The following is a 24,889-nucleotide window of genomic DNA, read 5'->3' as shown; positions in this document are numbered from 1 at the left end:
CACTTGAAGGACTCAGTTTCCAGTACATTTCCAGTAGATCAGCATCTCCATACTCTGTACATGCACACTACTGTTGAGCATGTGTCGTACTGCCCTTGTAAAGCAGTGACACACACAATCTGAGCTGGAATTTTGAGAGATGTATGGATTCTGGTGGACCCTCACACTCATAAGGCATTACCAACCATAAGGAATGATCAGTTACCACAAACCCACTGATCCTTTTGTGGTTCATGATGATGATTTAAATCTTTATCTCACTTCAGTGGTGAGATTATAGGTGCTTAAGTACAAATTGAGGTACATGAATGTTTTAATTATATTTTTACATCTACTATGCAACATTTTAAAATTATTTAACTTCAGGTTCAGTGTCTCTACTCTTTTTGACTTAAGTAATGTCCTGAAAAATGTAATATTTCTACTTATAATGGAGTCTTTTCACAGTGCACTTCTGCCTAATCTGAAGGGTCTATATACTTCTTTCACAATCACATTGCTTACTGCTTCCTTCAAGCCTCATTTTCAATTTTAGAATCCCTTTTAAATGTTCTGACTGATTAGATCATTTGTTGTCCACTAATTGTAAGTTTGGTGGTTCCATCCCTGGTCCCTCTATCTGCAGAAATGTTCTTCGGCAAGACACTGAACCTTCCTTACTGCTTCTCATGGCAGAGGAACACCTTGCTTTCCAGCTGTGCCACCACATTTGTGAGCATATATGGGTGAATAAAAATGCATTTTAAGTGCCTTGTAGAACCTAGCTAAGGTTCAAAAAAGCAACAGTGTACCATTTATATAGTTCATTTAGACTAATGCAGAAATGTGTAACTGCTAAAAGTGGCACTTTTCATGCAGCTTCCCTTGTTTAGATCAAATACAAGAGTTACTAATCTGCTTTAGAAGTAATCAGAATCACTGATGTGGCTCATTTTTCTAGCAAACATCAATATTGACAGGTTTATAGAAGGTTACGTCCGCTTTTTCTTTCTTTGTGCTGCCCTTGTGTTGTTGAGCTTACTCGGGTCTATATTCAGAACTGGTTGTATGAGAAGGTCTAAGAAAAACCCGGCATTCTCAGCCTGTCTTGTAGCCATGTCATAACTACTTCTCATAAAACAGACATGTGATTACAGTTTTTACAGCAGAGGTTATGTCTGGGTTCTCTGACTCGGCAGAACCAGTTCTCCGGTAAGCTCCTCCCACATCATGTTTGCTTTTTTTTGTGTAGTAACCAGAACGTGATTGGCAGCTGTCAAACATCCTCCCTGACTCGGCAGGGGTTGGTCGGTGATTGATGGGCGTCTGGAACAGATGGTAATTGACGGACATCCTGCTGTGCTGGAAGTCCTCCCCCTGCTGATGAGGAATATTAATGTGGCTAGTGTGAATGCCAGCTTCTGTGGTTGTTCTCATTTTTTTTCCCTTGTCTTTGCCTCCTTTTTCTCTCTTACTCGCTCTATTACTGGAAAGGTTCAGTGGTTACGGAGCCACTTCACCCTGGAGCAGAACAGAATGTGTTTACATTCCCACCTGGGGATGTTTGTCATTTAAATGTCTGCGTCTGTTTACTGAAGCCTTTCTATGATTGATTCATCTTTAACCTGTTTCTCTCTAAACTTCTGGCTCCCTGAATACCAAACATTATGTTTTTACCTCTTTCTGTTCTCACTCCTAGCACATGTTGTGTGTAGGGCTGTAACTAAGGCTGTGACAATCATTAGATGATTAAAATGCCCGAAGTTGTGATCAATGATGTAATTGAATATTAGAAGTTAAATAAACAGTTGTTGCTGTTAGCCAATGCAGAAGAAGATGCCTCAATCTGTGAAAAATGACGTGGATTTTACTGGTAGTTCCATTCATCTGTTTAAGTGAATGGAAGCTATTCTAATGATGATGCAAAATGTTTGCAATCACCTTAGGATAATTACAATCAGTGATTATGTAATAACTGTGACAAGCCCAGCTACAACTGATGGTTGTAAAACCCCTGAAGTTCTTTAAGTAATAGACAAATTATCACTATGTAGAACCCATCAACAATAATAAAAAAAGATTAACTACAAAACAGCCATTTTTTTATTCATCCAACCCAATAGTTTCAGCTCCAGTTGTTGTCTGTGTGTCTGTTAGACACGATCCTTTTTTCAGTGTGTACACTTGAAGTTGAGTTTATAAAATCTTGGTGTAGCACATTTGATGGCCATTAAATCCCATTTGAGGGATTTAACGGCTCATCTCAGATGAGGTCAGAATCATAGCAAGTGCTAAAAATGTTCAGACTTGTCATTTTCTGTTTACTTGTGTTTAGATGATTAATAGCTAGAAAGTGGTGCTTGCAAAGTGCTTGCAAACTTTTGAGCACTACTTGTTGCTGTGGTGGGGCTGCTTGATTGTATGCACTTACAAATCAGATAAATATTATGTCTGAAATGTTTTCAGCTGGGCTGCACAGTGGAGTAGTGGTTAGCACTTTCCCCTTGCAGAAAGAAGATCCCCGGTTCACGTCCCGGCTTGGACCTGGGATCTTTCTGCGTGGAGTTTGCATGTTCTCCCTGTGCATGCGTGGGTTTTCTCTGGGTACTCCGGCTTCCTCCCACAGTCCAAAAATATGCTGAGGTTAATTGATGACTCTAAATTGCCCGTTGGTGTGAGTGTGATTGTTTGTCTGTATATGTAGCCCTGTGACAGACTGGCGACTTGTCCAGAGTGTGCCCTGCCTTCGCCCGAGTCAGCTGAGATAGCACCCCCCCCCCGCAACCCTAGTGAAGATGAAGCAGTGTATAGAGAATGGATGGATGTTTTCTGCCTAACAACTGTGACATGTAATTTCTGTTTTGGTTTGCGTGCGCTGCAGCGTGTGAGCAATAATCCAGGTGAGAATCAAGTACTCCGCCTAAAAGTTTGCATAACAAAACAGCCGTTTACTGGCATGTCAGGGAAGTGAGGAAAGAGATGTGGAAAGATACTGAAATGCAGCCTCCCTATTTTCTCCCACCGGGCCTCTTGTCCATCTGCAGCCAAGGAGGAGTGTATTTTTTCACTCTTCTCTTACTCTCTATCTCAGCTGTAGCATTCAGTACTGAGTAATACCTGAGGCAGAGAGTGTCTCGTACTCTGAGTTGGTCTGCTCTGAGATTGTTTGTTTGAGAGCTCGAGGTTTTAGTGAGAAGGTGAAAAGAGCAAAATGGTGTGAATGCTGTAGATAAATGGGATGGATGGAGGCAAATAAAAAAAGTAAGAAATAGTGTTTCTCTTCAGTTCTAAATACAGGATGTCCCAAATAATTTGACATCATTTCGCAGGTCAATAATTTTGGCAGTTAATAACCTCAAATTTTCACAGAATGTATAGAAACAGATCAAGATTTTGTATTTAATTTTTATTTTTGATCTGTTTTCATGTTAAGCCATGCCGTTCACTCCCAAAGAGAAGTCATTTTGCATCTTGGAATATGCTGATGTTGATGATGGTCTACCAGATCCTTTAGCCCTTGCATAAGCAGCTTTCCTCTTTAAATTTATGGTACCAAGTCCAAATTTGTTTTTCCAAATTTTGCATTGAAGGCATGCTGCACAGTCTTGGGTGACTGTGTGTGAGCATATTCCAAGACGCAAAATGACTTCTCTTTGGGAGTGAACGGCATGACTCAACCTGAAAACAGAACAAAAACTAACATTAAATATAAAATCTTGATCTGTTTCTGTACATTCTGTGAAAATTTGAGCTTAATTTCAAAAAGAATTGCCAAAATGATTGGCCTGCGAAATGATGACACTTCTTGCGTGTCATTGCAGATTAGGATGTGTCTCTTTTCAGGAAAGATCATATTTACTCCTCAGATGGACACATCTTGTTCAGATTATGTGTCCAGTCAGTGCTTTAGACATCAGCTGATGCAACACCATGTGGCATGGAATCTGTGCTCTACCGTTTTTATTCGTTTTAAGAAAGCATAAATGGACCGCAAGATGAATGTGTTTGGCAATTGTGTTTGTAAAAACTGGATGCTGCCCAGAGAGTATGGTTTCCTCCACAACTGCCAAAGTGAAGAGGCCAGTAGGTGGTGAAAACAATAGCTGTCAGGTTGAGCCAAATTTATTAATAGTGTTCCATTAACATGACAAATATAGCAAGAGATGTTCTTAAATTCAGTGTTTTCTGCTGTGAAGGCCACATGTTTTGCATGAATTTCCTTTTTTAGTTTGGAGATAGTGATGGTAAAAGTTAAAGCACAAAAAAGATGCACTGAGTTAGAGCTATACAGCCAGACCAAGGGAAGAGGAAGAGGTGGGTCGAAGCAGGAGATGAAGCAGCAGCAGAAGGAGATGAGGAGTTTTTGGGGGAACAGCATTCTGTAGCAGCTGTATTTTTGTTCCGACTCCCCAAAGAACTGCAGATATAAATTAACTTGAAGCTGTAATCTAGTGCAGTGCATGAAATGGTGCCCTTTAAGTATGAGGTGTGTGTCACTGCACATTTTCTGCAACTGCCACCAACAACAGTCAGGATTTTTATTGAAAGAAGAATCCATGAAAACATGAAAAGAAAGCGATGGATAGAAGGACCAGAGGAGGAGTGAAGATGGGAAGGAGGTGATGCAGGAAGGCTTGGAGGTCATCAAAATCACCACTGGGAATAAAAGACAAACACTGCTTGTCCATGCCCTCATTCTCACGAGTATCTTTGTGGGTTTGCTCATGGTGGGTCAGGTCAACCAGTCCCAATTATAGTCATTGTCTTCTCCTATTGTCATCTTTTCTATTCTTATTTTATTTAAACTCCTCCTCTTTCTGGTGGTACATATCTGATAGAGCTGAAACAATTAATGAAGTATCTGCAAATATTTTCTTTACTGATTAATCATTTCAGTAATTTCTCAAGCAAACAGCAGAACGTTTGATGGTTTGAGCTTCTCAAATGCAAGAATTTGCTACTTTTCTTTGTTGTGTAGGAGTAAATTGATCTTTGGGTTCTCTTAGTTGGATAAACAAGTCATTTGAATAATGAATGAATGAAAATACTTATTAGTTGTAACCCACATTCGAAGCCCTGGTGTTGAATTAGACTCTGCCTTAGTAAATGTTTTTACAACTGGAGCAAAATTGGAGACTTTTCTGTCTTTTTATGAACACTGGGCTGGCACAGTTGTTGCATGTTTTAGTTGCAGTGTGGATGCTGATTCATTGCTGTTCTCTGCCCCGTTCAGACTGCCTGAACCCGGTGCTTCTCTCAGCTGCCTCACCCGTCTCCGTCCTCCCTCTCTTCCTGTCTCCATGCCTCTCTCTCTTTTGTTTGCCTCATCTATCTCTCTGTATCTCTAAACCTAAACCCCTTCTCTCTCTGCTGTTTTAATTAACGTGACTGGACAAATTGGTTGCTGTTCTTGCCTGTGTATATTTTTTCAACATTATGTTACAGAGGATTGATCCATTTTTTTAATGAACGTTACTGTACTGATAGCAACATACTTTCACTGTACCTTGAGATGTGATGCGTTCTTAAATTAATGTTTTGGTGACTGTTCATCCAAGGTCATAGTATTTTACCAATAGAAAGACCATTACTCAACCAGGCTTTCACTTCAAGCACAGTAACTGTTTAGTTCTCCATCTTCCTCTTTGTCAACACTATTTCTGGACATCATACGCTGTCCACTCACTGCCCTCGCTCCCTCTTCTCGCCTCTCTGTCATACAGTCAGTCAGTTTGACAAGGAAAGGAAATGGTATTTCCTGCAGGTTCCTCTTTTCAGCAGAATAATACAAATTAGACCATGTGGCAGTGGAAGATGTCTGCAGGAAATGACAAACAAGTTACTGTGAATCCCCTTTGCAGACTCATGCTTCTGCTACAATGTGTCTCTGGGAAGGTTCATAGCTTCAGAATCCTTAACATGAAATGTTAACTGTGGCAGCAGCATGATTGAGGATGACGGTTCTGGTTTGTCGTGCTTACTTTAGTTGCATCAGTTTGGTTCAGAATGAAATGTCGCAACAATTATCCGACAGATTGACATAAAATGTGCGTCAGATATTCGTGGTGCCCAGAAGATTGATAAATGAGTTTGATCATCCTCCATATTTTATCTAATTACATTATTGAGCAAATTTTTATTTTCTGTTTGGTTTATGACCAAATAATTGCAAAGCGAGGACATTATCATTACCTGTACCCAAAGTGTGTATTGGCATAAGTTAGCATGATGGTATGCTAATTTTTCACATGTTAGCATTTTGCTCAAAGTAGTGCTATTTAATAAGTAAAACCATAGATTGTATATCAAAGGTGCATGTAGCCACCACAAAACATTGGTTTGTGATCCACTGTTTTTAAACCTCAAGTTTGGTTGTAGCCATGTTGGTCTTTTGAAACCAGACATGAGAGGTGGATCTGACTGAGAGTCTGAGGATGCTATGCACCATAATTTGGTAGCAACCTGTCAATCACAAAGGAGCCCTGCTCTAAAGCACATATACTTTATTGTCTGTTTTACTCTGAATGGAACCATAATTTGCAAAGTTTTAAAAAAGTCTTATAACTAGCACTTTAGACCTTAAAGTCATTGGAAACATGCTCATTAAGGTAATAAATTAAGCTGGAATTAGGATCTTTTTCCTCAGACTTGTATATAATCAGATTTCTTTTTGAAACCAGAGGAGTTGCCCCCTCCTGGCTGTTATGAAGAATGCAGGTTTAAGGTACCTTTTATATTGGTATCACTATTAAACACTGAGGCTACATCCATTCTTTCGTAGACAATCTGAGTTAAGTCACAGAAGTTAGCGTGACTGTACACTAATAAGTAATAAGCAATCTTATTAGTAATCTTATTTAGTTGTGTGTGTGCAACTAATACTTCACAGTACACCCAAAAATGTGAGTTGCTGCTGTGGAACTAGTAAGGAATGAATAAGAAATCAGACAATTGACACTTCATAATGGTTTATATAAAATACTCGGTAATCAATTTAATAGTTGACAACTAATTGAATAGTTGCAGCTCTACTGATAAACATCTAACAACCATAATAACAATCATTTTGTTCTGGCGTCTTTCCTAATTAACTGTATTTACTACTTATTACCCGATCATTTGTCACTCAAGTCACACCAGACACCAATGATTCATTAATTCTAAGTTCTTACTGAATAACTACTCACATGTTTGCATTTTGTATCGTGTTATCCCACGTGTTTTCCTGTGTAACTTCTTGTTTTTTATGGCACACACCCACGTTCTAGCCCAAACAGAGGAGGTAAACACTAATAAAGGATTCATGCAATATATTTTCTCATAGTCTCTTACATTCTCACTCATACTAGCTTTGTGCATGCCACTTCTGTTTTAGAGATGCAGCAAAATATGTACTCTTCCTTGTATAGGACCTAAAGCTTGGGGAATTATTTCAAACTGTGTGTTTAGTTGAAAAATGATAGATTGGTGGAATTTTATGAACTGTTCTGGAAGCGGTTGATCACATAGTACTTGGTGCTCTTGGACCTTTTGCCAGTCCTCTCCCTTTTCCAATATTGATAACAATGTAAAAAAATGAAGATGTATCCATTTCTCACTATTGGCTATGAAAGCAGTCACTCATTTTGGACCTTGAAATGAGTACGCCCTCATTAACACTCCTCATGTGTTGCTTGAAAAAAGCCATCTGTCTTTACCGTCTCATACAGAGAATGAATTATCGATAACCTCTCAATTTCAGCTTTTTGTTTCTGTATGAAATGCAGTTCTTTCTTTTTCCTCCTCTATTTTTAGCTGTGACTTTCAGCACCGCCACAGCTGTCTGCCGTCCATCGTGGTAGCACAAGCTTCCACGCACAGTTATGATGGCATTTTCGCTTATTGTTATATTCAACAGCCCATATCAGAGTGGGTTTTGGACAGAGTGCTCTATAGCCAGAAGAGAGCACGGATCACACCCTCTACAATAACATAGATTTGTCAGGCGGAACCGGGCTGAGCTCGGTGGCCTCCCTTCCCCAAGAAACATGTCTTCATGTTTCACTGGAAACAGAGAGGGTTTTTTATATGTGTGAGTATGTGAAGTCATTCACTGTATATGTCTATTCTAGTCTATTTTTTTTGTCCATGTCATGCACACTTGTACAACCACGCCCTCCCATGACCTCTGTGTGGACTCCATCTCTGTACTGAGTGGACATTATCACTCAGTAGGAAAACCCCAGGCATTACACTCACAGTAGAGGACACACACACATACACACGCACACCCAAAACTGCGCTTTACCCATGTTCTGTCTTGTCTTTCTCTGTCCAGCCCTAGGCTCCCCTACGCTGCTCACACAGTCTGATTGAATTAGCCTCGCTTGGTGCCGTTATCTATTGAATTAGCCCATCATTACTTCCCTGGACACCACTGCTGAATGTTCTTCCCTGGGCTAGCTCACTAACAAGCTGCACGAGATGAGTCACTCATGGCCGTTAGCTGTCGCCATCTTTGTGGTGTTACACTGGGTCAACAGCTAGCGAATGAAGTTGTTGTCCGTTTCCTCTCTTTAGCTGCTGACCTCAACTCCTTGAAAAGCTTTCCATCTATGACTTGTAACTGATATGATTTATCTGATGTGTGTCAGATCACATTCTGGAAACATCTGCTACACGTCTTTGACACATGCTGTCGACAGAAGACATGCTCCCAACAACTGGACAAATGGCATGTTCACAAGCGCGTTGGACTGAGCTTTCTCTGTTTTACAACGAGACACTGAGATTCTGTTTTCAGAATCGCTTTAAAGATGCATGCTAATGTAGATAAACCCATGATACAGCCGTAGCTTTAAGTTCAGAGGCAGAGTTGGTCATAGCTGCTGATAGATTTCTCAGTAGCAGTGTGACAAGAGTACACTTCATCTGAAATGTATTTTAATAGAAATAAGAGCACCTTTAAGTCACTCCTTGCCGGAAAAGCATGAAAAGGAACTTGGCTTCTCATAATAAAAACCTGTGTTCCACTAAAAACGTGATTTGGCATATAGACAATATGTTATTTTCACTATGCAGTTCTGTTTTTCTGCATCTTCATACATCATGCCTAACCTCTAAATCACTTCAGTAATGTACTGGTATGCATGCTGTTCCTGTGCTATAGCCATCGTGGCAGCACAATATCATAGTGTGATATTGTGATATCATCATGTGATATCACAATATCACACTCACTTAAACTCAAAGACTGGGGAAATACTAACTTTCTTGATGCAAACTGCCATAAAACTAAACAGAAGAACAAATCTTACCCTCTATGGTGCCAAAAGCAAGCAGCAGTGGCTACTTTTATATCAGTGTTTTAATTTGTCATATTTTTATTCATGAAAATAATCAGAAATGAGAGTACTCTTCTGTTGTCATCCCCCCCCCCCCCCCCCCCCCCAAAAAAAAAAAAGGTGTTGGAAAGAAATTTGGGAAGTCTGAGCTTTACTTTCATGTTGTGTGGTTGAATGCAAGGAGAAGAAATAAAAACCAACCTTTCAATCCTAAAATCCACCTATTTGACACATCCTGGTTGCTTGATTGAAACAAATATTTCCACCAAGTTTTTAAAATTCTATTGCATTAATTGAAAGAAGGTTTTGCTTCCCAGAATAAAGGTGAACCTTTACAGAACAAAATTTGATTTAAAGAGGAAAGTTTGAAACCTAGTCATGATGAATTGTAATGACATCTGGTTTTACTGGCCCTTAATCAGAGTGGAAAATAAAATTAACTAAAATGTTCCACCTCGGGCTGGACCCGGATATCCCGAATATTCGTTCGCTACGGCACTATCCGGATATTAATTTTGGTATCGGAATTCGGGCCGTGTCCGCTGCCGCCGACGCCAACACCCCCACCCCCGGTCGGACGTTACGGGGCGGAACGAATATCCGGATATTCGTCTTTAATAGGGCCCGAATATTTGGAGGCCAGAAACCACTATTCGGGCCAGCCCTAGTTCCACCTCACTTTACATTAAGGAAGGAAACTGATGAAATGTTATGCAAGTTATTACATAGTAGGTCTTCTAAGTGGAGAACAGTTCAGTCTGACCATACTGAACACTTGCCATGGACGTGTAACAATAGTAAAGTACATTTTTATTTAACACTGGAGTGCGTGAATGTATCTTGAAGGATTAAGACAGCTTTAAAAGACAGCTGCATTTTATCATAGATTGAAGAAAAACCTTCATTCCTCCATGTAAGTTTGTACAGGTTTTAGGATGCATGTTTTAATAAATGATGAATGCAGTCTCCTCTTCAAAATAACTATATATATAACAGACGGTTTTGTGTGAAATGACTTTCCTTTATTTTCGGCAGAAGCTTTCATGTTGCTGGTCATATTTTCTATAAGATACTAGCTATCATGCTGCACAATGTCTTGCTTTACACTTTTTTGAAATTGGTGCGGCTATTTAATGTTGTATTTCCTGCCAATGCTAAAAAATAGTGAAGAACTCCTTGTAAAGGCTGTAGGCAGCAGTGAGTCAGTGAAATGCAAGACTAAATTTTATTTATAAATAACCTGAAGTTGAGAAATAAATAAAGCCATTCCAGCACAATCAACAAATTACCAAGCTTAATAGTGTTAACTCAACTGGCAGGGTGTTAACTCTACCAACTGCAGCTTATATAGAGAGCTGCTTATACTTTCTGATGATGTTTCTATCGGAGAAAAGGGGATCACTGCTGGGGTTAGAGAGAGGAAATGAGAGGTCAAGCAGGCAGCAGAAATGCGCCCCAACCTGACTCTCTGGATTTGATCCAATACTTAGAAAACGCATCCTTCTCTCATTTCCGCCCTCAAGATTATATCACCGAACCAAGTGAGAACAAAAAAAAAAAAACAGCTGTCATAAATTCACTTCTTGCCAGATCTGATTAATTGGTGGATAAAAGCTGCTGAAAAACACTTGACATCATTGAGGCTTAATGACTCAAATCCAGGAGTGATTTACAAAACCTTCAAGAGGGAGAATGGATTCCTGATCACACAGTCCTTCTTTTCTGTCTCACTCGCCACTGACAGCAGCAAAATCACAGAGGAAACAGGAAAGGCCTGAGCAGCATGGTGTTGGGACGGATATCCTCTCTTGGAGGCGTTCCCCCTCCTCTCTCACTTAACTCTCCCTCTCTTTATCTCTTTTTATCAGTTTTTTCCCCCCCTCAAGCCCATTTTGCTCTCGGTGTGGCATTAGCTGTTTGCGCTGAGCTCAGATTCAAACCAAAGGTTTCTGTTCGTCTATCGTTTTTTGGGGTCCTGAAAGCTGAGCGAACTATGTGTTGGCATGGTGACGAGGAGGATGAGGACAGCTCCGAGGTGAAGTGTTGTTGGCTTGTTTGTTTGATTTGTGCGTTCCGGTAATAGCAGCTGAGTGGCTGGGATTTCTAGTGACTAACCGTCTGTCTCTCCCGCTGTGTTTCCTGATTATGTCTCTGGATTGTGGAGTCTCATTTTCTGGTAATTTGTGGCTCTACTACAGGTGAGAGGAGACAGGTTTATCATTACAGTAGCCAGCAAAAAGTTGTGTAGAGCGTGAAGAAGTGAGAAAATACTGAATGAGGACAAAGGATAGCTCAGGTCATGGAACATAATAGTAATTTACCATAAAGCTTGTATATGCTTTGAGTTTTACCTTATTTGCAGGCAGCCTGTCCTGAAAATGACTTCTCTTGCTGTATTCTTGAACTTCAGAAACTTTAAAGCTGTTCTTGTAGACAGGGTGTACATTAGATTTGTTGTCAAGTATTACAAACACAGATTTTTGCTCTTCCTCGCTGCCCCTGTTGCGTCCTTTCCCTGTTCTGCTGCTTCCTTTTCTAGCATATTTTTTGTTTGAACCTCACATTCCCTCTACCCCCCATCACTGTCATGTCTCCCTCTCTTTCCTTCCATTACCACCTTATCTTGCTCACCATCTCTTCCTCTTCTTCCTCACTCTCAACGCCTTGTCTTAAAGGCTGAAGAGGAGTGACATGTTGAAGACTCAGCGCTGACTTGTGTTTTTTGTTGTTCATTACCAGATTGGCTAACTTCTCTCTGTTGTCCTTGTTTTTTCTCCTCCTTCTCTTCGTCCAGAGCGACCCAGGTGGGCTGTCGGTTCTGGAGCAGCTCGGTTTGGACCAGAACTCCGATTTCTCAGACTCCAGCGTTCAGCAGCTTCTGGATGAGCAACGCGAGAGAATCCGGAGAGAGATTCGCAAGGAGCTAAAGATCAAGGAAGGAGCTGAGAACCTGCGCAGGGCGACGACTGACAAGAGGAACGCACAGCAGGTAAGCACGGCTATCTTCAGGTCCTTCATCCACCTGGACTTATCAAAGCTACACCCATCCAATGTCTGATTTCTTTTGGATAATGGAGCATTTTAACAGGTTTCCCCCTTGGAGTGTATGAACTGAAAAAGCAAAGCAAATGTCAGGAAGAGGCATTACAATGATGCTGTGTATGAGAAAATATCTTTCAAAGAGAAAGCCTCAGTAACAGTGAAAAAGGTATGGAAGCAGTTTTCTTCAAGTTTATTCAAATTTAACCCAAGTAGTAACAGGAAACCAGTTTAATTATGTCTTTCTGGAAAGTAGCTGATGAATCAGACACACACCAGCTCACCGGAACTGCATAGATGTGCTGGTATGTTAACTTCTTATCCTGTTTGTTTTTACAGAAAGTTTGAGCTTTGTGAAAGAGCCGACACAATTTTTCAGCTTCAAAGTGACCTATGTCCACATTATGAAGTGTCCAACAGCCACACTTACATAATTACATCCCAGTACAACTGCTGGACTCCCAGTGTCAGCGGTGGTGTCAGACTTTGTTGCTAAAAATGAGCAGCAATACTTAAGCAGTTGCAGATATAACAGGAGGAATTAATATTTAAGTCAGAAAAGGTTTGCATCCAAGGTGCAGGTTCAGGACAAAAACATCCTCACTGTGCCATCATTACCAATTCCATGGCGCCATCATTCTCTCCTTAGCACCTTCTATTCTTTTTTTTTTTAATGCACTAATTGATTTTTTTTAACCATTTTTTCCTCACAGTTTTGAACTTATTCAATAAAGACAGTTGGAAATAGAGACAGGATAGAGGATGGGATGCAGCAAATCACTCTTATATATGGGCTTTTGATCTTTTAAATACAATTTTCAACCATCTTTTAACAATTTCATTTATAAAGAATCTCTTTCTAAAGAATCTGTTTTTTGTTTTGTTTTTTCCTTGAAGGAGCGTGAATGAGTCTTTTGTATTTCAATTCACAACCTACATTTGTTCTGTCTGTGCAGTTGATGGAAAGGTTTTGTCACAGCTACACCACTCTAAAAAAAAAATATGTGATATGTATACAAAGATGCATGTACAGTAAATTTTCAAATTGTTTTTGTTAAGAAGTCTTCTCTAATCACTGCAGCTCACTGTAAGTTGAACAGAAATAACTAGATCATTATAGTGGCATATTGTTATAGATATGAAGCTTCTGACAGTCTCAGGGCGTGCTGGCATTAACTTTATCATTAAATTAAAAATATATAAGAGTCAGTGTTATTTAAAGAAAAAGAAGCTCAGGAGCAACTACACCTGTTTGAGTACAGCAAGTGAACACAGGAATATGTTGCCTTCAGTGTAATGGTTTCCCTGTCTTGTCTACAAATTACACTTTATTCACACAGCGTTGGGTTAGTTTGACAGGGATGCTGAGTGCAGACAGTAATATATTGTCAGAATTAAGTGCTTCAAACGACAGAAGTCATCAAAATTAGCCTAGCCGCGCTAGACAACCCACGGCAACGAATTTAATTCTCTGCCAGGGTGGGTCTAGTTACCCTCCATAAGGCTCGAGGTTGGATGCTCCTAAAACTGGCCGGATGAATCACCATGAAGTGTAGAGTCAGAAGGCGGGTGTAACTAAGTGAGGACAGAGGCGTGACGATTCTGACAGAAACAACCGGCACACAATAAACAGTTATCTTTCAACTCGGCTTTGGCCACAGCCCTTAAAGATTTGAAGCTAAAATTCAGCTTGAAAGATAAACAAAGGACGGCACTGAAGTGTTTCGTTGAGAAGAAAGACGTATTTGGACTTATGCCGACGGGATATGGTAAATCCTTAACATACCAGTTGGCTCCGCTGGTTGGGAAGCTAATGGGACTTAGCCACAATCCGCCGGCGCTCTAGGAACTACGTCAGCCTATTCGTTGCACTGACTGGTTGTATACCTACCCAATTGCTGCAGAGTGATTTGAAAGACGACCTTTTAGCCCGCCTCCCTTCCTGTCGAGCGGTCCTAGACCCTTGCGTCTTCAGAACATGGGTCTAGCGCAGCTAGGCTACATCAAAATAGCACCAACTATCTGAAAACATTAAAAACCAAATAGATCTGTTATTCCAAGAAAGCTACTGAAAACCTAATGTCTTGTAGAATTGGTTCAGACACTCATTCCTCCTCTCCTGCTTCTCAATATTTACTCATTGAAGTCCACAGATTGTCAAAGTTTCACTTGTTCACTGCTTCTTTGTACACTGGTGGATTCAAACTGATAAGATGCAGAATTACGACAGCTTCTCGCCAACGTGAAATTAAAAGGTGTGTTTTATGCTTGTTTTTTGCCTACAGGTGGACAGTCAGCTGAGGTCTTCGAACCGCAGGCTGGACAATCTACACGCTCAGCTGCAGGAACTGGATGCTCACATTGTGGTGAAGGGAGGAGAGGAGAATAAAGGTGTGTAGAAGAAGAAGTAGTGACCCTCCTGAGATATTTATTGTCTTGTCTTTAGGCTGCTCTATTTCTGATATATGAAAGTTTTATATATCAGGGAGCGAGAATGCTGTGTGGCATTTTTTTGCATTAATGTGGTGCAGCACTTCAGTTCATGAGCTTATATAAAGATTGACATAGTAAAACCAAGTGTGTTTATGACAGAGATACTAATCTAAAAGATACAGCCCATTAAAAACAGCCTAATATAGCTGGGAAGGTAATTATCAGTCTATGCCAGGAGTAAGAAACCTCCAGTAGTTGCATTAACAGTAAAATTCTTCTTGTGGGTTTTAGATTAGATTAGATTTACTATGAGCTCACACCTCCACACGTACGAATGTGCAATATTATCTCTCGTAGTTGTTAATTTACTGCTGATGCCCCAATAGTCTCTTCAGGTTTGTTTCTTTCCTTGTGTCTTAAACTTTATATTCACACTTTATTTCTGCATTCTCACTGTATAGAACAAAAGCAAACATTGGCAGTATAGAACCCACTACTTTGTGATATCGGTAGAAAAAAAAACACTAAAATCAGATCCACATTGTATTATGTGGTTTAAGACAATTCCTGCCATGTACAATGTTTATTAGTTGTAAAATTCACACATCACTGAATCAAACTGGCTATCTTGTGTGTATGTGCTTGTAAAACAGAACACGATAAGGAGATTTACGGCGTCTTTTCCAGGAACTATTTTACTTATATCTCAACTTCTCTCCTGGAATCATAGGGAGTAGTTCCTTTACTCAGAATTTAAATAAGGGAAGTTTCACCAACATCCAGTGTGGAAGAATTTGCCTCCAGGCCTACAGCATTACAGATTCCACAGCAATTACCTCTAGAACAGTATATTGTGTTTTTGAAAGAGACACCTTAGAGACAGCAGCTATGGCGCTTTGATATGTTGTCCCACCACAAATGTAGAGTGCTTTGAAAATTCTCCACAAGGAGTTACTTTGTAAATTGCACAACCAGAACGTGTGAGCCAGTGTTAGTGGACTGTGGTGACATCTGGGGTGTTTGGGGTTGCTGCCAGGGTACCCTAAGCAGTTTATGGGTGTTTTATTTTTTGTTTGTTTTTTGCTCCCGTCACATTTTCACTCACTGGACCTCATTTTACGCTAGAATATAAGGTCCTGCATCGCTATGGAAACTGCACAACCGTAGCTAGAAGCAGAGAGCAGGGAGTTTAATAATGTTTTTGATAGTATAATGCCACAAATGTTTAAAAAAAAAAAAAAAAAGTGTCCACAGCAGTTACCAATCTTAGGAAAAAAATATTACTTTACAAATCATACATATTTATTGTTATTATATATTTTATCTGCTCAGCATAAACACAGCCTGCAGTTCAGCCTAGGAGTGTCTGAATGTTTTTTCACGTGATTGTTGGTCACAGCTGAGTCACTAATGGCTTCTGCAGTTGCACTGAGCTGCACAGATGTTTTACTTTTTATAGAATCTGTTTAATGCAGTTTATTTTTGCAGAAATTTTAAATTTGATTTAGAATAATGTGATTTTGTTGAAATATCATGATTTTGAGTTTAGATTTGAATATTTTTTGTGACAAAACCAGGACAGCAGAGACTTTTTACGTAATTGTAAACCCTTGTCTCCGTTTTCATAATGACTCTAAGACTTCTGGGCAGCTAAAAAAAATGAAGTGACCCCAGCTTTCTCTTTCCTTATTTCATCTGGGTGTGACATCATTTGGGGAAGCAAAAGAAATGCTTCAAATCCAGAGTTTCTTGGCAGCTTTTATTTGCTATAGTGGATCTGTAATCGCTTTGACAACCGTGACAGTCATCAGATCTGTTTCCCCAACATGCTGTTGTAGAAATCCAAAGAGTGCAGCAGTATTATTAGACGCTGCATGAAGTTCCCTCGGGTATTTTCACTGTAGAGCCCACCATGTGAACCCCAATCTCGTTCCTTATTATACCATCTTCAACTTTTTCCTTCTCTCCACAGATGAGTGTCCTCAGTCTCCCGGGGCAGAGAGTCGTACGTCAGCCCACAAGGAACGCATCGCAGCTCTGGAGAGGCAGCTCAACATCGAGCTCAAAGTCAAACAGGGCGTCGAGAATATGATCCCAATCTACGCCAATGGATCCACCAAGGTACAGGACTACTATTCCACTGACATTTTGCAAGACACACACACACACACATTTCACCCCTCCCCCAGGTGGCCGACAAGTGACAGTATGTGTGTATTCATGATCTGTAACCTTGCAATCTGCTGATTCAGATCGTGATCTCTAAATGTATATAACACGACGCGCAAAACCACTTCCAAATGCATACAGCTTCATGCTTAATTACTTAGAATTTTCCCTCCCCCTCTTTTATGCCGTGTCTGCTTTGTCTTTGTCATATGACCTTGCTCTGGTTCCCTCACTTCCCTTTACTGTTGCACCTTTTAAAGACCATATGAGAGCTGCAGCAATCAGCCAACCTGAAAGAAATGCAAAAAAAATGCTCTATTTTCATTCATTGCTGCAAATAACAAAGATGTAAAGTGACACAATTCCTCTTCAGTTTTTCTAGTGTTGTATAATGATGCGTTTCTTTTTGCTTCACTTGGGTGATTTGCTTTCTGTTTTTGTTTCACTCAGGATAAGAAGATGCTGCAGACGGCCCAGCAGATGCTGCAGGACAGTAAGACCAAAATCGACATCATCCGCATGCAAATCCGCAAAGCTGTTCAGGCCACTGAGCACAACGACGACACACAGGGTGAGTGCTAAATGAATGCAGAAGAGGACTGACAATTGACCATGTTGGTTAATGTTAATTAGGTGCCTGTGCTTGTGAACTTGACTTTTTTCAACAAGTGCTTTTTGGGGCATTTTCTGATTTCTTTTGTACATGTGCAAAGTAGAGAGCAGATAGAATATACATGGAGAGTGATTGAGAATGACAGGCAACAAGACCTTCTAGTCTGTGGAGATGCAATTACACGGTCAGTGCTTTAAAACACAAGTGCACCCATTACTGGTCTTAACAAAAAAGCTTCCAAGCCCCAAATGACAGTAAAATGGGTCTGTTGTTAATAAATCAATACAGCTACTTAACTTGCTGGATGCTAAACTCGATTGACAATAACACAAAAATGTTCTTTCCAGATTTTCGGACCATCTGTCAGTCACAGAAATGAAATTCAACTCCTTCTGTTCTGCACATAAGAAGAGAGTACAAAGCTGTCAAATATTAACAGAATTATTTCTGACGCATTAATGACATGCAAGCGTTAATTTTAATCAGACAGTCTCAAGTATTACGCAGCGTGGTTTATGACGGTGGTCAGCTGGCGGCGACAGTGTGCTTTTGGCTGCGTGTTTTTCATCTCTGCCTCTCTTGTGGGATCGGCAGTTTCGCTTTTTCTTCTGCTCCGCATGTCATACGTTTTGTCCAGCGCAGTAGCAGCCGCAGCTCCAGACAGCAGACACACAGCAGCATAAACAGATCAATGAGGAGCCGGCTCGGTGTTTTCACATCTGTCCGCCTGGATCTTGTCTGGAAGAAGATGAAGCGGATAGTTAGTTTGATGCACTGTGGACTGACTACATTTGTGTGGGTGTGTGTGTGTGTTCATTTGTGTGGGTGGGGTGGCCAAATATGGGAGTGAGGAATACAAAGCCTGTGAAATGGCCCACCTGGCACATTACCACTATCAATCAAATTCATCCACGAAAGCACAAAAACATCCAACACTCCAACAACACTATGGGAGATGAAAAGCCTCTTTGATACGCGCGCGCACACACACACACACACACACACACACACACACACACACACACACACACACACACACACACACACACACACTGTAGTTGTTCTCTTTGTGAAAGCACAATAAGAACACAGTCTGAGCGGGGGATTGCATTTATGCTTTCATGTGAATTTTGCAGTTTTGAGGCACGCATTCACTGAAGTACTTTTGGTCATGCGCTGAAAGACACAATCAAACAAAGAACTCTCATGTCCTGCACACATTCTCTGCTTTCTGACATGCAGTCACATTACACGCTGTGGCAGAGCTATCAATGCCTGAGCAGGTGAATGACTTTCTACAGGGCATTGAGTGCTGTGGACCATTAAGGCCCCTCTGCTGGGAAAACAGGCCGCTTGATGTCAGTCACAGGAGGTGGACAGTCTGGTAAAATGGAGCAGGACAGCAGAGAGACAGCGATGGGAGGGGGTAGAAGTACAAAAGTTGGTTTTTAAAGATGGTGCATTCCCTTTGGGGCTATCTATTCCTTTCTGCTCATGTCAGACTGAAGGAGCTGATGGCTGTTAAGAAAGTGGGTGTCTTTTAGAGCAAAGAAGATAATGGACATTTGGAAGGATTATTTAAAGGCCTTTTAAGGGCATACTTTATCCATCTGTGTCCTCCATGTGGAAAACCTGCAGGGTTTTTAATGATTTGGAGTTCTTCCGCTGCTGCAACTTGATGAAAATAGTAATATAGATGTTAAAGACCAGACTGAGCAGCAGTGTACTTTTAAAGGTGTCAAGTATGATGTGAAATTTTTAAGGGAAAGGAGTTGTATCCCATTTTATTCTGTACCTTCTTCTGTCTCGTCAAAAACGTGGTGCCTACATTACCCACAAACCATCAGCTGTTGACAGTTTGATTGAAAATGGGTGTGTTATGCTGCGGCAGAGTTTAGAGGCAGCCTATAGGGCTGATTTGGAGCCTCCTGACTTTATTTTTTTCAGTTTTGAAGTTTATTTTTAGCCCTGCCAGATGCTTACTTTACATCACTTGAGGCAGTTTATCAGACTTTTTGCATCTGCCTCTGGAGTGTTTTTCAATCGATGTTCCGCTTTAACCACCTAACCAAAAATTACACCACTTATCAGAGATGGACACCCTAAAAATAGGAAAAAAAACCCCTTCTGATCGTCCTTGAACTATTCATTTGTGGTCCAAATCTTACAATCATGATATTTGATCAGAATCACTTTATTCTGCGTGTCTCAATTAAAATTAGATTTCTTTTTTAAATTTCTAGTAGCTATATTCTGCAAAAATCTAAAAATTCTGTGCTCCTCCGTGGTACTTTGAAGCCATTATCTACTTGGCTGCGCCCAACAGGTACTTTTCAGCTGAACTGTGTTGAACTGCAGGCTGTGTTTACACAGAGCAGAAAGCAGACAATCCAGAAGTTATTTACAAATCAAATACCTACAGGTAACAAGTAATTAATATCTACAGTATGAAAATCCAGCATTTCTTTCAACTATTTGCAACACTTATGGGCACTTGGAAAAATGTATAAATGTTGAGTCCAGATTTGTTTAGTATTTTGTGTAATGTTTAAATAAATTCATCTTTTTTTCTTCAACAATTTGTGGCACTATAGCTGTCATGCTGCATAAAAGATATTTTTGAATTTGCTCCACTTCTAGCATTGGTTGTGCTGTTTTCATAGAGGTTCAGGACTTTATATTGCACTGGAAAATGAGTGAAAATATGACGGGAGCAAAGAAAAAAAAGTCCTTGAGGCTTATGCCTTTCTCTGCTTTCTCTGTGTGATTATTTTAAATGGTAACTACAACATATACTTGCATGTTCTTCTGCTGTGCCGTTGTCCCACGTGTTCTGGATATTTCTTGGCGATTCTGCCTCTCTTCTCTAAACCGCACACACACACACACACAATCACAGGGTTGTGTGTATAGTGTACACAGACAGACAGTCTCCAGGCACCACACCCGGTGGAGGGGTCATCTAGCAGGGTCCGGACTCCCAGCAGAACACCTTATTAGGAGATAAAAGCATCCACCATCACTCTCCACCCCTGCCCCCCTCTTTTCCTTTCATTCTCCTCATGTCTCATGCAGCGTTTTGTGCCGCTCATAAGTCATAAAAATCATTCTTGATCACTCGTCCGTGTCCTCCTGCGCTTCCTCTTCGCTAATCGGGCATTTGAAAGTCAAATGCGCCTTTTTTTGAATGCTGTTGATCCAATTGTCCTTTTCCTTATCTCACACCTCCTCTCTGCTGTCCCCATATCTGTGTGCTCCATTGTGTTTGCTGCCCACTGTGAGAGGTCGTCACTGTGCCATTAAGCTAACCACTTTGCTGTAATTGAGCTTCATGGGTGCTGCTCTGCTCCGAGCCTGACCCCGATGTCTGCTGGTTTTTGTTTGTTTTTTTAGCTTGACTCTGTTTTTTCCCTTTTCACTTGAGAGCATTTCGCCTCATTTTCTGTATTAGTCTGGCTACCATCGCCAGGTCTTTCCATTTCAGAGGTGAAAGTAGCAATTGTGTTTATCACAGATACTGGTTTGAAGTGGCCATCAGCCTACAGTGGAGAGTGACTAGGAATATAAACCGTATATAATGTTAAAATAGATATATTTGTGATTTTTTTTTTTTTTGGTTTGTTTTTTGGATGCATTTCAATTTCATTTGTAATGTCTCTATCATTGAGATATATATATATATATATATATATATATATATATATATATATATATCACACACTTGTATATGTAAAGTACTATGTTTTTTTTTTTTTTCAGCGAAAATGTCTCATTTTGAGGTAAGTCAAGAGTTTGGGCACACCTTTTCATTCAATGCTTTTTATTTGTTTGCATTATATTCTACGTTAAAGATTAATACTAAAGAATAACACTTTTTTGTTTACAACTTGATTCCATATGTATTCTTTTATAGTTTTGATGTCTTCAGTATTTATCTACAATGCATAAAATAATGAAATAAAAGCACAAACTGAGAAGGTGTGTCCAAACTTTTGACTGGAAATGTATAAATGATTTTTTTTATCATGGCAAGCAGCAGAGAAAGCTTGAGGTCATGGAGTGCTAATGAAATATTATTGTAAGTGCTGGCTGGCTAACTTAAAGTAACAATCAGGCAGTTTATAAAAATCTAAATAGACAAGAGAGGCTTTTTGATTGCTCAGAAGATGGGATATGGAGCTGTTTGGAGACAGAGGCTGGAGATAAAGTTAATGCTGCTCAGAGGCCGCTTACCTCCCTCCAGCCGCTGCTAATGTTTCCTTTGTCTGACTCTTGTGTAATGCATGGCATGCATTAAGGCATTTACCTGACTTAGTATGCCAAGGGGAGTTCCCTACAACGCACCACTGTCAAAACAAAAGAGCTGCAACGTGCACCTGACTATAGAGACAAACAATAGAATGAAATACATGACTGTCTGCTGTGACACTACAGCCCAGCTTTAATTCTGTGAAGTCATCTTCTCTGATGCACACTGATGTTGTTTGTCAGCAGGTAACCAAGACCTGTGCGGGGTGGAGCTACGTATTGAGGAGCTGAGGCATCACTACAGGGTGGAACATGCTGTTGCTGAAGGGGCCAAGAATGTCCTCAGGCTGCTCGGGGCCAACAAGGTTCAGGACAAGAAAGCTCTGTCTGAGGTCAGACCAGACACACAAACACTCAGATATTTTGCAGGCAGTTTCCTCTCATAAATTTCACAGCATACAGTTGGACATTTGTAGATCAGGAGGTTTGTCAGTATGGGGATGTCACTGAGAAAGCTGCTGTCTTGCATCAGATGCTAACCCAGTAGCAATTGCATGCAGAATGCAGACTGATTAATTAATATTTTCTGTTTGTTAAAGCAAAAACAAGGAGAATAAGAACACATGTTTTCATTTTTGATTTATAAAAATATTAGAGGTGACCTCACGTGAGCAGAAAGTGTTTTTTTTTCACTAGAATATAAGTGAAAAGGACTACAACAATCTGCTATTAACAGAAATTCAAATGTTCTTGGCTACACATTACAAACAGCATTTGAATGTTGAGATACGTCATTAAAATGATGCCCAAAAACAAACAAGCACAGACTGGTCAGAATGATTATGAAGGTTAGCTTTGATGTAGGGACAATCCACTGATAAATCACATACACTGTGCATGAAGCTCCGCCAGATGTGTGGCGCCCAGCTGGCGCCTTAAGTTGTGTTTTGCATTGTCAGCTAGGCATAAATTTTTCAATGAAATTGTGTTTATTGGGATGAAAGTAGTTTTTACGACCGTGGCATCCTCAAGTGTCTGGATGAAAACCATCTCCTCTAAATCAGATATTTCACAGACTAGCTTTAAGTGCTTTACTGTACACTCTTCCCTACAGCAGCTGCAACGTGATATACAGTATTGCTCCCACAAATCAAAATATAAAGTGTCTGTGCTGGTGTTGAGATTGGCTCTTCAGTACCAATAAACCGCCTGTTTATTTGCTATGTGCTCAGATTTCTGGCTTTTAATTCACACTCATGACTCTTTATTCCGTTGGACAAAGAACCAAAATTGACACAAACTTCATCATTTTCAAATATCTGCTACAGTATAGGGATAGTACACTTGTTTTGTTGTTAAACAGCACAATCCTGTTATCTGTCAGCTACTTGTGATGTTTGTGCGTCTTACTATACTACATTTTGTTCATGTTTTACTTGTTTGCTATGCTGTTGTGATTCTGAAAAACCAGGGCATGTTGTAATGTCTTCAGATGTATATTACTTTCAGCCTCTTGCCTTTTGTCTTGACTATTATAATTTTTAAAAAAATGTCCTTAATGACTTTCGTGGTAAAATCAGGATTAATTTAAATAGAAAAACGAAGCTGTTAAAGCTGAGTAAAATAAGATATGATGACTGGATTTTTTTACACTGTGAGACAGGATAAACGGCTTACTTCATGCTCGTGTAACAACACCATCCAGCTGATAGAATTGTGTCTTAAAGCCTCTTTGTGTTCCTTCTCTGCAGGCACAGTCTCGTCTGAGCGAGTCGTCTCAGCGGTTAGACCTGCTGAGAGATTCTCTGGACCACCGTCTCGCAGAGCTGCCAGAAGACCATCCTAAAGCCAGCATCATCAAAGAGGAGCTGGTCTTAGCGTCCTCACCTGCCTTCAGCTCCCGCCACGGCGCCCCCTACCTTCACAACCAGTACAGCACCCTCAACAAACCCTCACCTCTCACTGGTACGTTCGACTCAACAAAGCTATGAAGGCCAGAGGGAAGTGGAACCTAAACCGTGGGTTATTCAAGATGTCAAGTATAGACATAAGATCACAAGCTGACCCTAGCCCCCATGGTACAAATGAATATTTATTTAGAACTAGAGCTAATAGTAACGCATATGAGACAGTGGTGTTGGCATACTATTCGACTGCCACTATGGTAAATACATGCAGGTATCAATGTCCAGAGCTAACTTGTCAGTTATGTTAGCTTGATGAGGTTTTTCCTCTGGCTATTTGAAATGAAGAAACTGTCTGGATGAATACAGATTTTTTTCAACGAAGTGTACATGGATCATTTAATTGTGACTTGCTTTCAGGAACATTCAGCACTTCTTTTTTTGCGGTAGTGCGGTTAACAGGCATTGAAACATCAGAAGGTTTTCGGATTGTCTGAGAACAATCAAAGGGTTTTTGATTGTTGCAGACAAGTTTGTACGAGAAAAAACCTGCTGTCATGCATCTGAGTTAATTTACTTTTATTTACAAACTCGCTTTTATTCTAACAGAGAGAGTGCATCCCAAATGAGCATATGTGGCACGTTTGTAGCGGCTCTTCACTGATTTTTTTTTTTTTTTTTTTTTTTTTAAAGTACTGATTGCTGTTTACGTCCAACTATCCATTAATGCCTGTTTGTTGAGGCAATCGTTAGGCTTTTTGTGAGTGCACACAGCTTAACAATGGCTGCGTATGTCTTCACAGTTAATTGTACCCGCACTGTTTTCCTCTTCCTCCTCAGGTACCTTACAGGTGCAGCTGCTGGGCTGTGTTGGGTTGTTGGAGGTGGTCCCCGGTCGCAATAAAGGGACAGCCGTCATGCTGCCCTGCTACAGTCCCGGAGACACCAGGTCTTTCATGAGAGGCAGCAAAGGACTCTACGGACGCAGCGGCTCTGTCAGCGGGAAGACACCCAGCAAGACAGATGAAGTCTCCTGTAAGTGTCTGTGTGTATATTCTGGCTAGGGCATGGTTTCTTATAATTTTTGTGTTTCAGAAGACGGATGTAGATTATTTTCTCCATTACCAGCCGCTTTCAGTACAGTGTAGATAATCCACCATAACTATACCGCTGCAGCTGGC

The 24,889-nt window shown here is 40.4% G+C and overlaps 1 protein-coding gene across 5 annotated transcripts in view; it reads left to right on the top strand.

Moving 5' to 3' along the window:
• pkn1a (protein kinase N1a) overlaps positions 1 to 24,889 on the top strand; it is a 63,264-nt gene that overhangs the window by 24,883 nt on the left and 13,492 nt on the right. For 2 of the 5 annotated variants that reach the window (XM_051945842.1, XM_051945839.1), the window contains exons 1-8: positions 11,182 to 11,337; positions 12,097 to 12,291; positions 14,627 to 14,732; positions 16,747 to 16,895; positions 17,394 to 17,514; positions 22,051 to 22,196; positions 23,556 to 23,769; positions 24,549 to 24,743. In XM_051945842.1, the coding sequence (XP_051801802.1) occupies positions 11,296 to 11,337; positions 12,097 to 12,291; positions 14,627 to 14,732; positions 16,747 to 16,895; positions 17,394 to 17,514; positions 22,051 to 22,196; positions 23,556 to 23,769; positions 24,549 to 24,743 (1,168 nt within the window). In that variant the 5' untranslated portion in view covers positions 11,182 to 11,295. Of the gene's footprint in view, positions 1 to 11,181; positions 11,338 to 12,096; positions 12,292 to 14,626; positions 14,733 to 16,746; positions 16,896 to 17,393; positions 17,515 to 22,047; positions 22,197 to 23,555; positions 23,770 to 24,548; positions 24,744 to 24,889 lie in introns of those variants that run through there. The other 3 variants (XM_051945841.1, XM_051945838.1, XM_051945840.1) reach the window with 2 other exon arrangements.

Source organism: Acanthochromis polyacanthus, chromosome 3 (genome assembly GCF_021347895.1).
Source record: "Acanthochromis polyacanthus isolate Apoly-LR-REF ecotype Palm Island chromosome 3, KAUST_Apoly_ChrSc, whole genome shotgun sequence".
NCBI lineage: Eukaryota > Metazoa > Chordata > Actinopteri > Pomacentridae > Acanthochromis > Acanthochromis polyacanthus.
The sequence above is the reverse complement of the archived record's forward strand: the minus strand, read 5'-3'. Positions and strand labels throughout refer to the sequence as shown.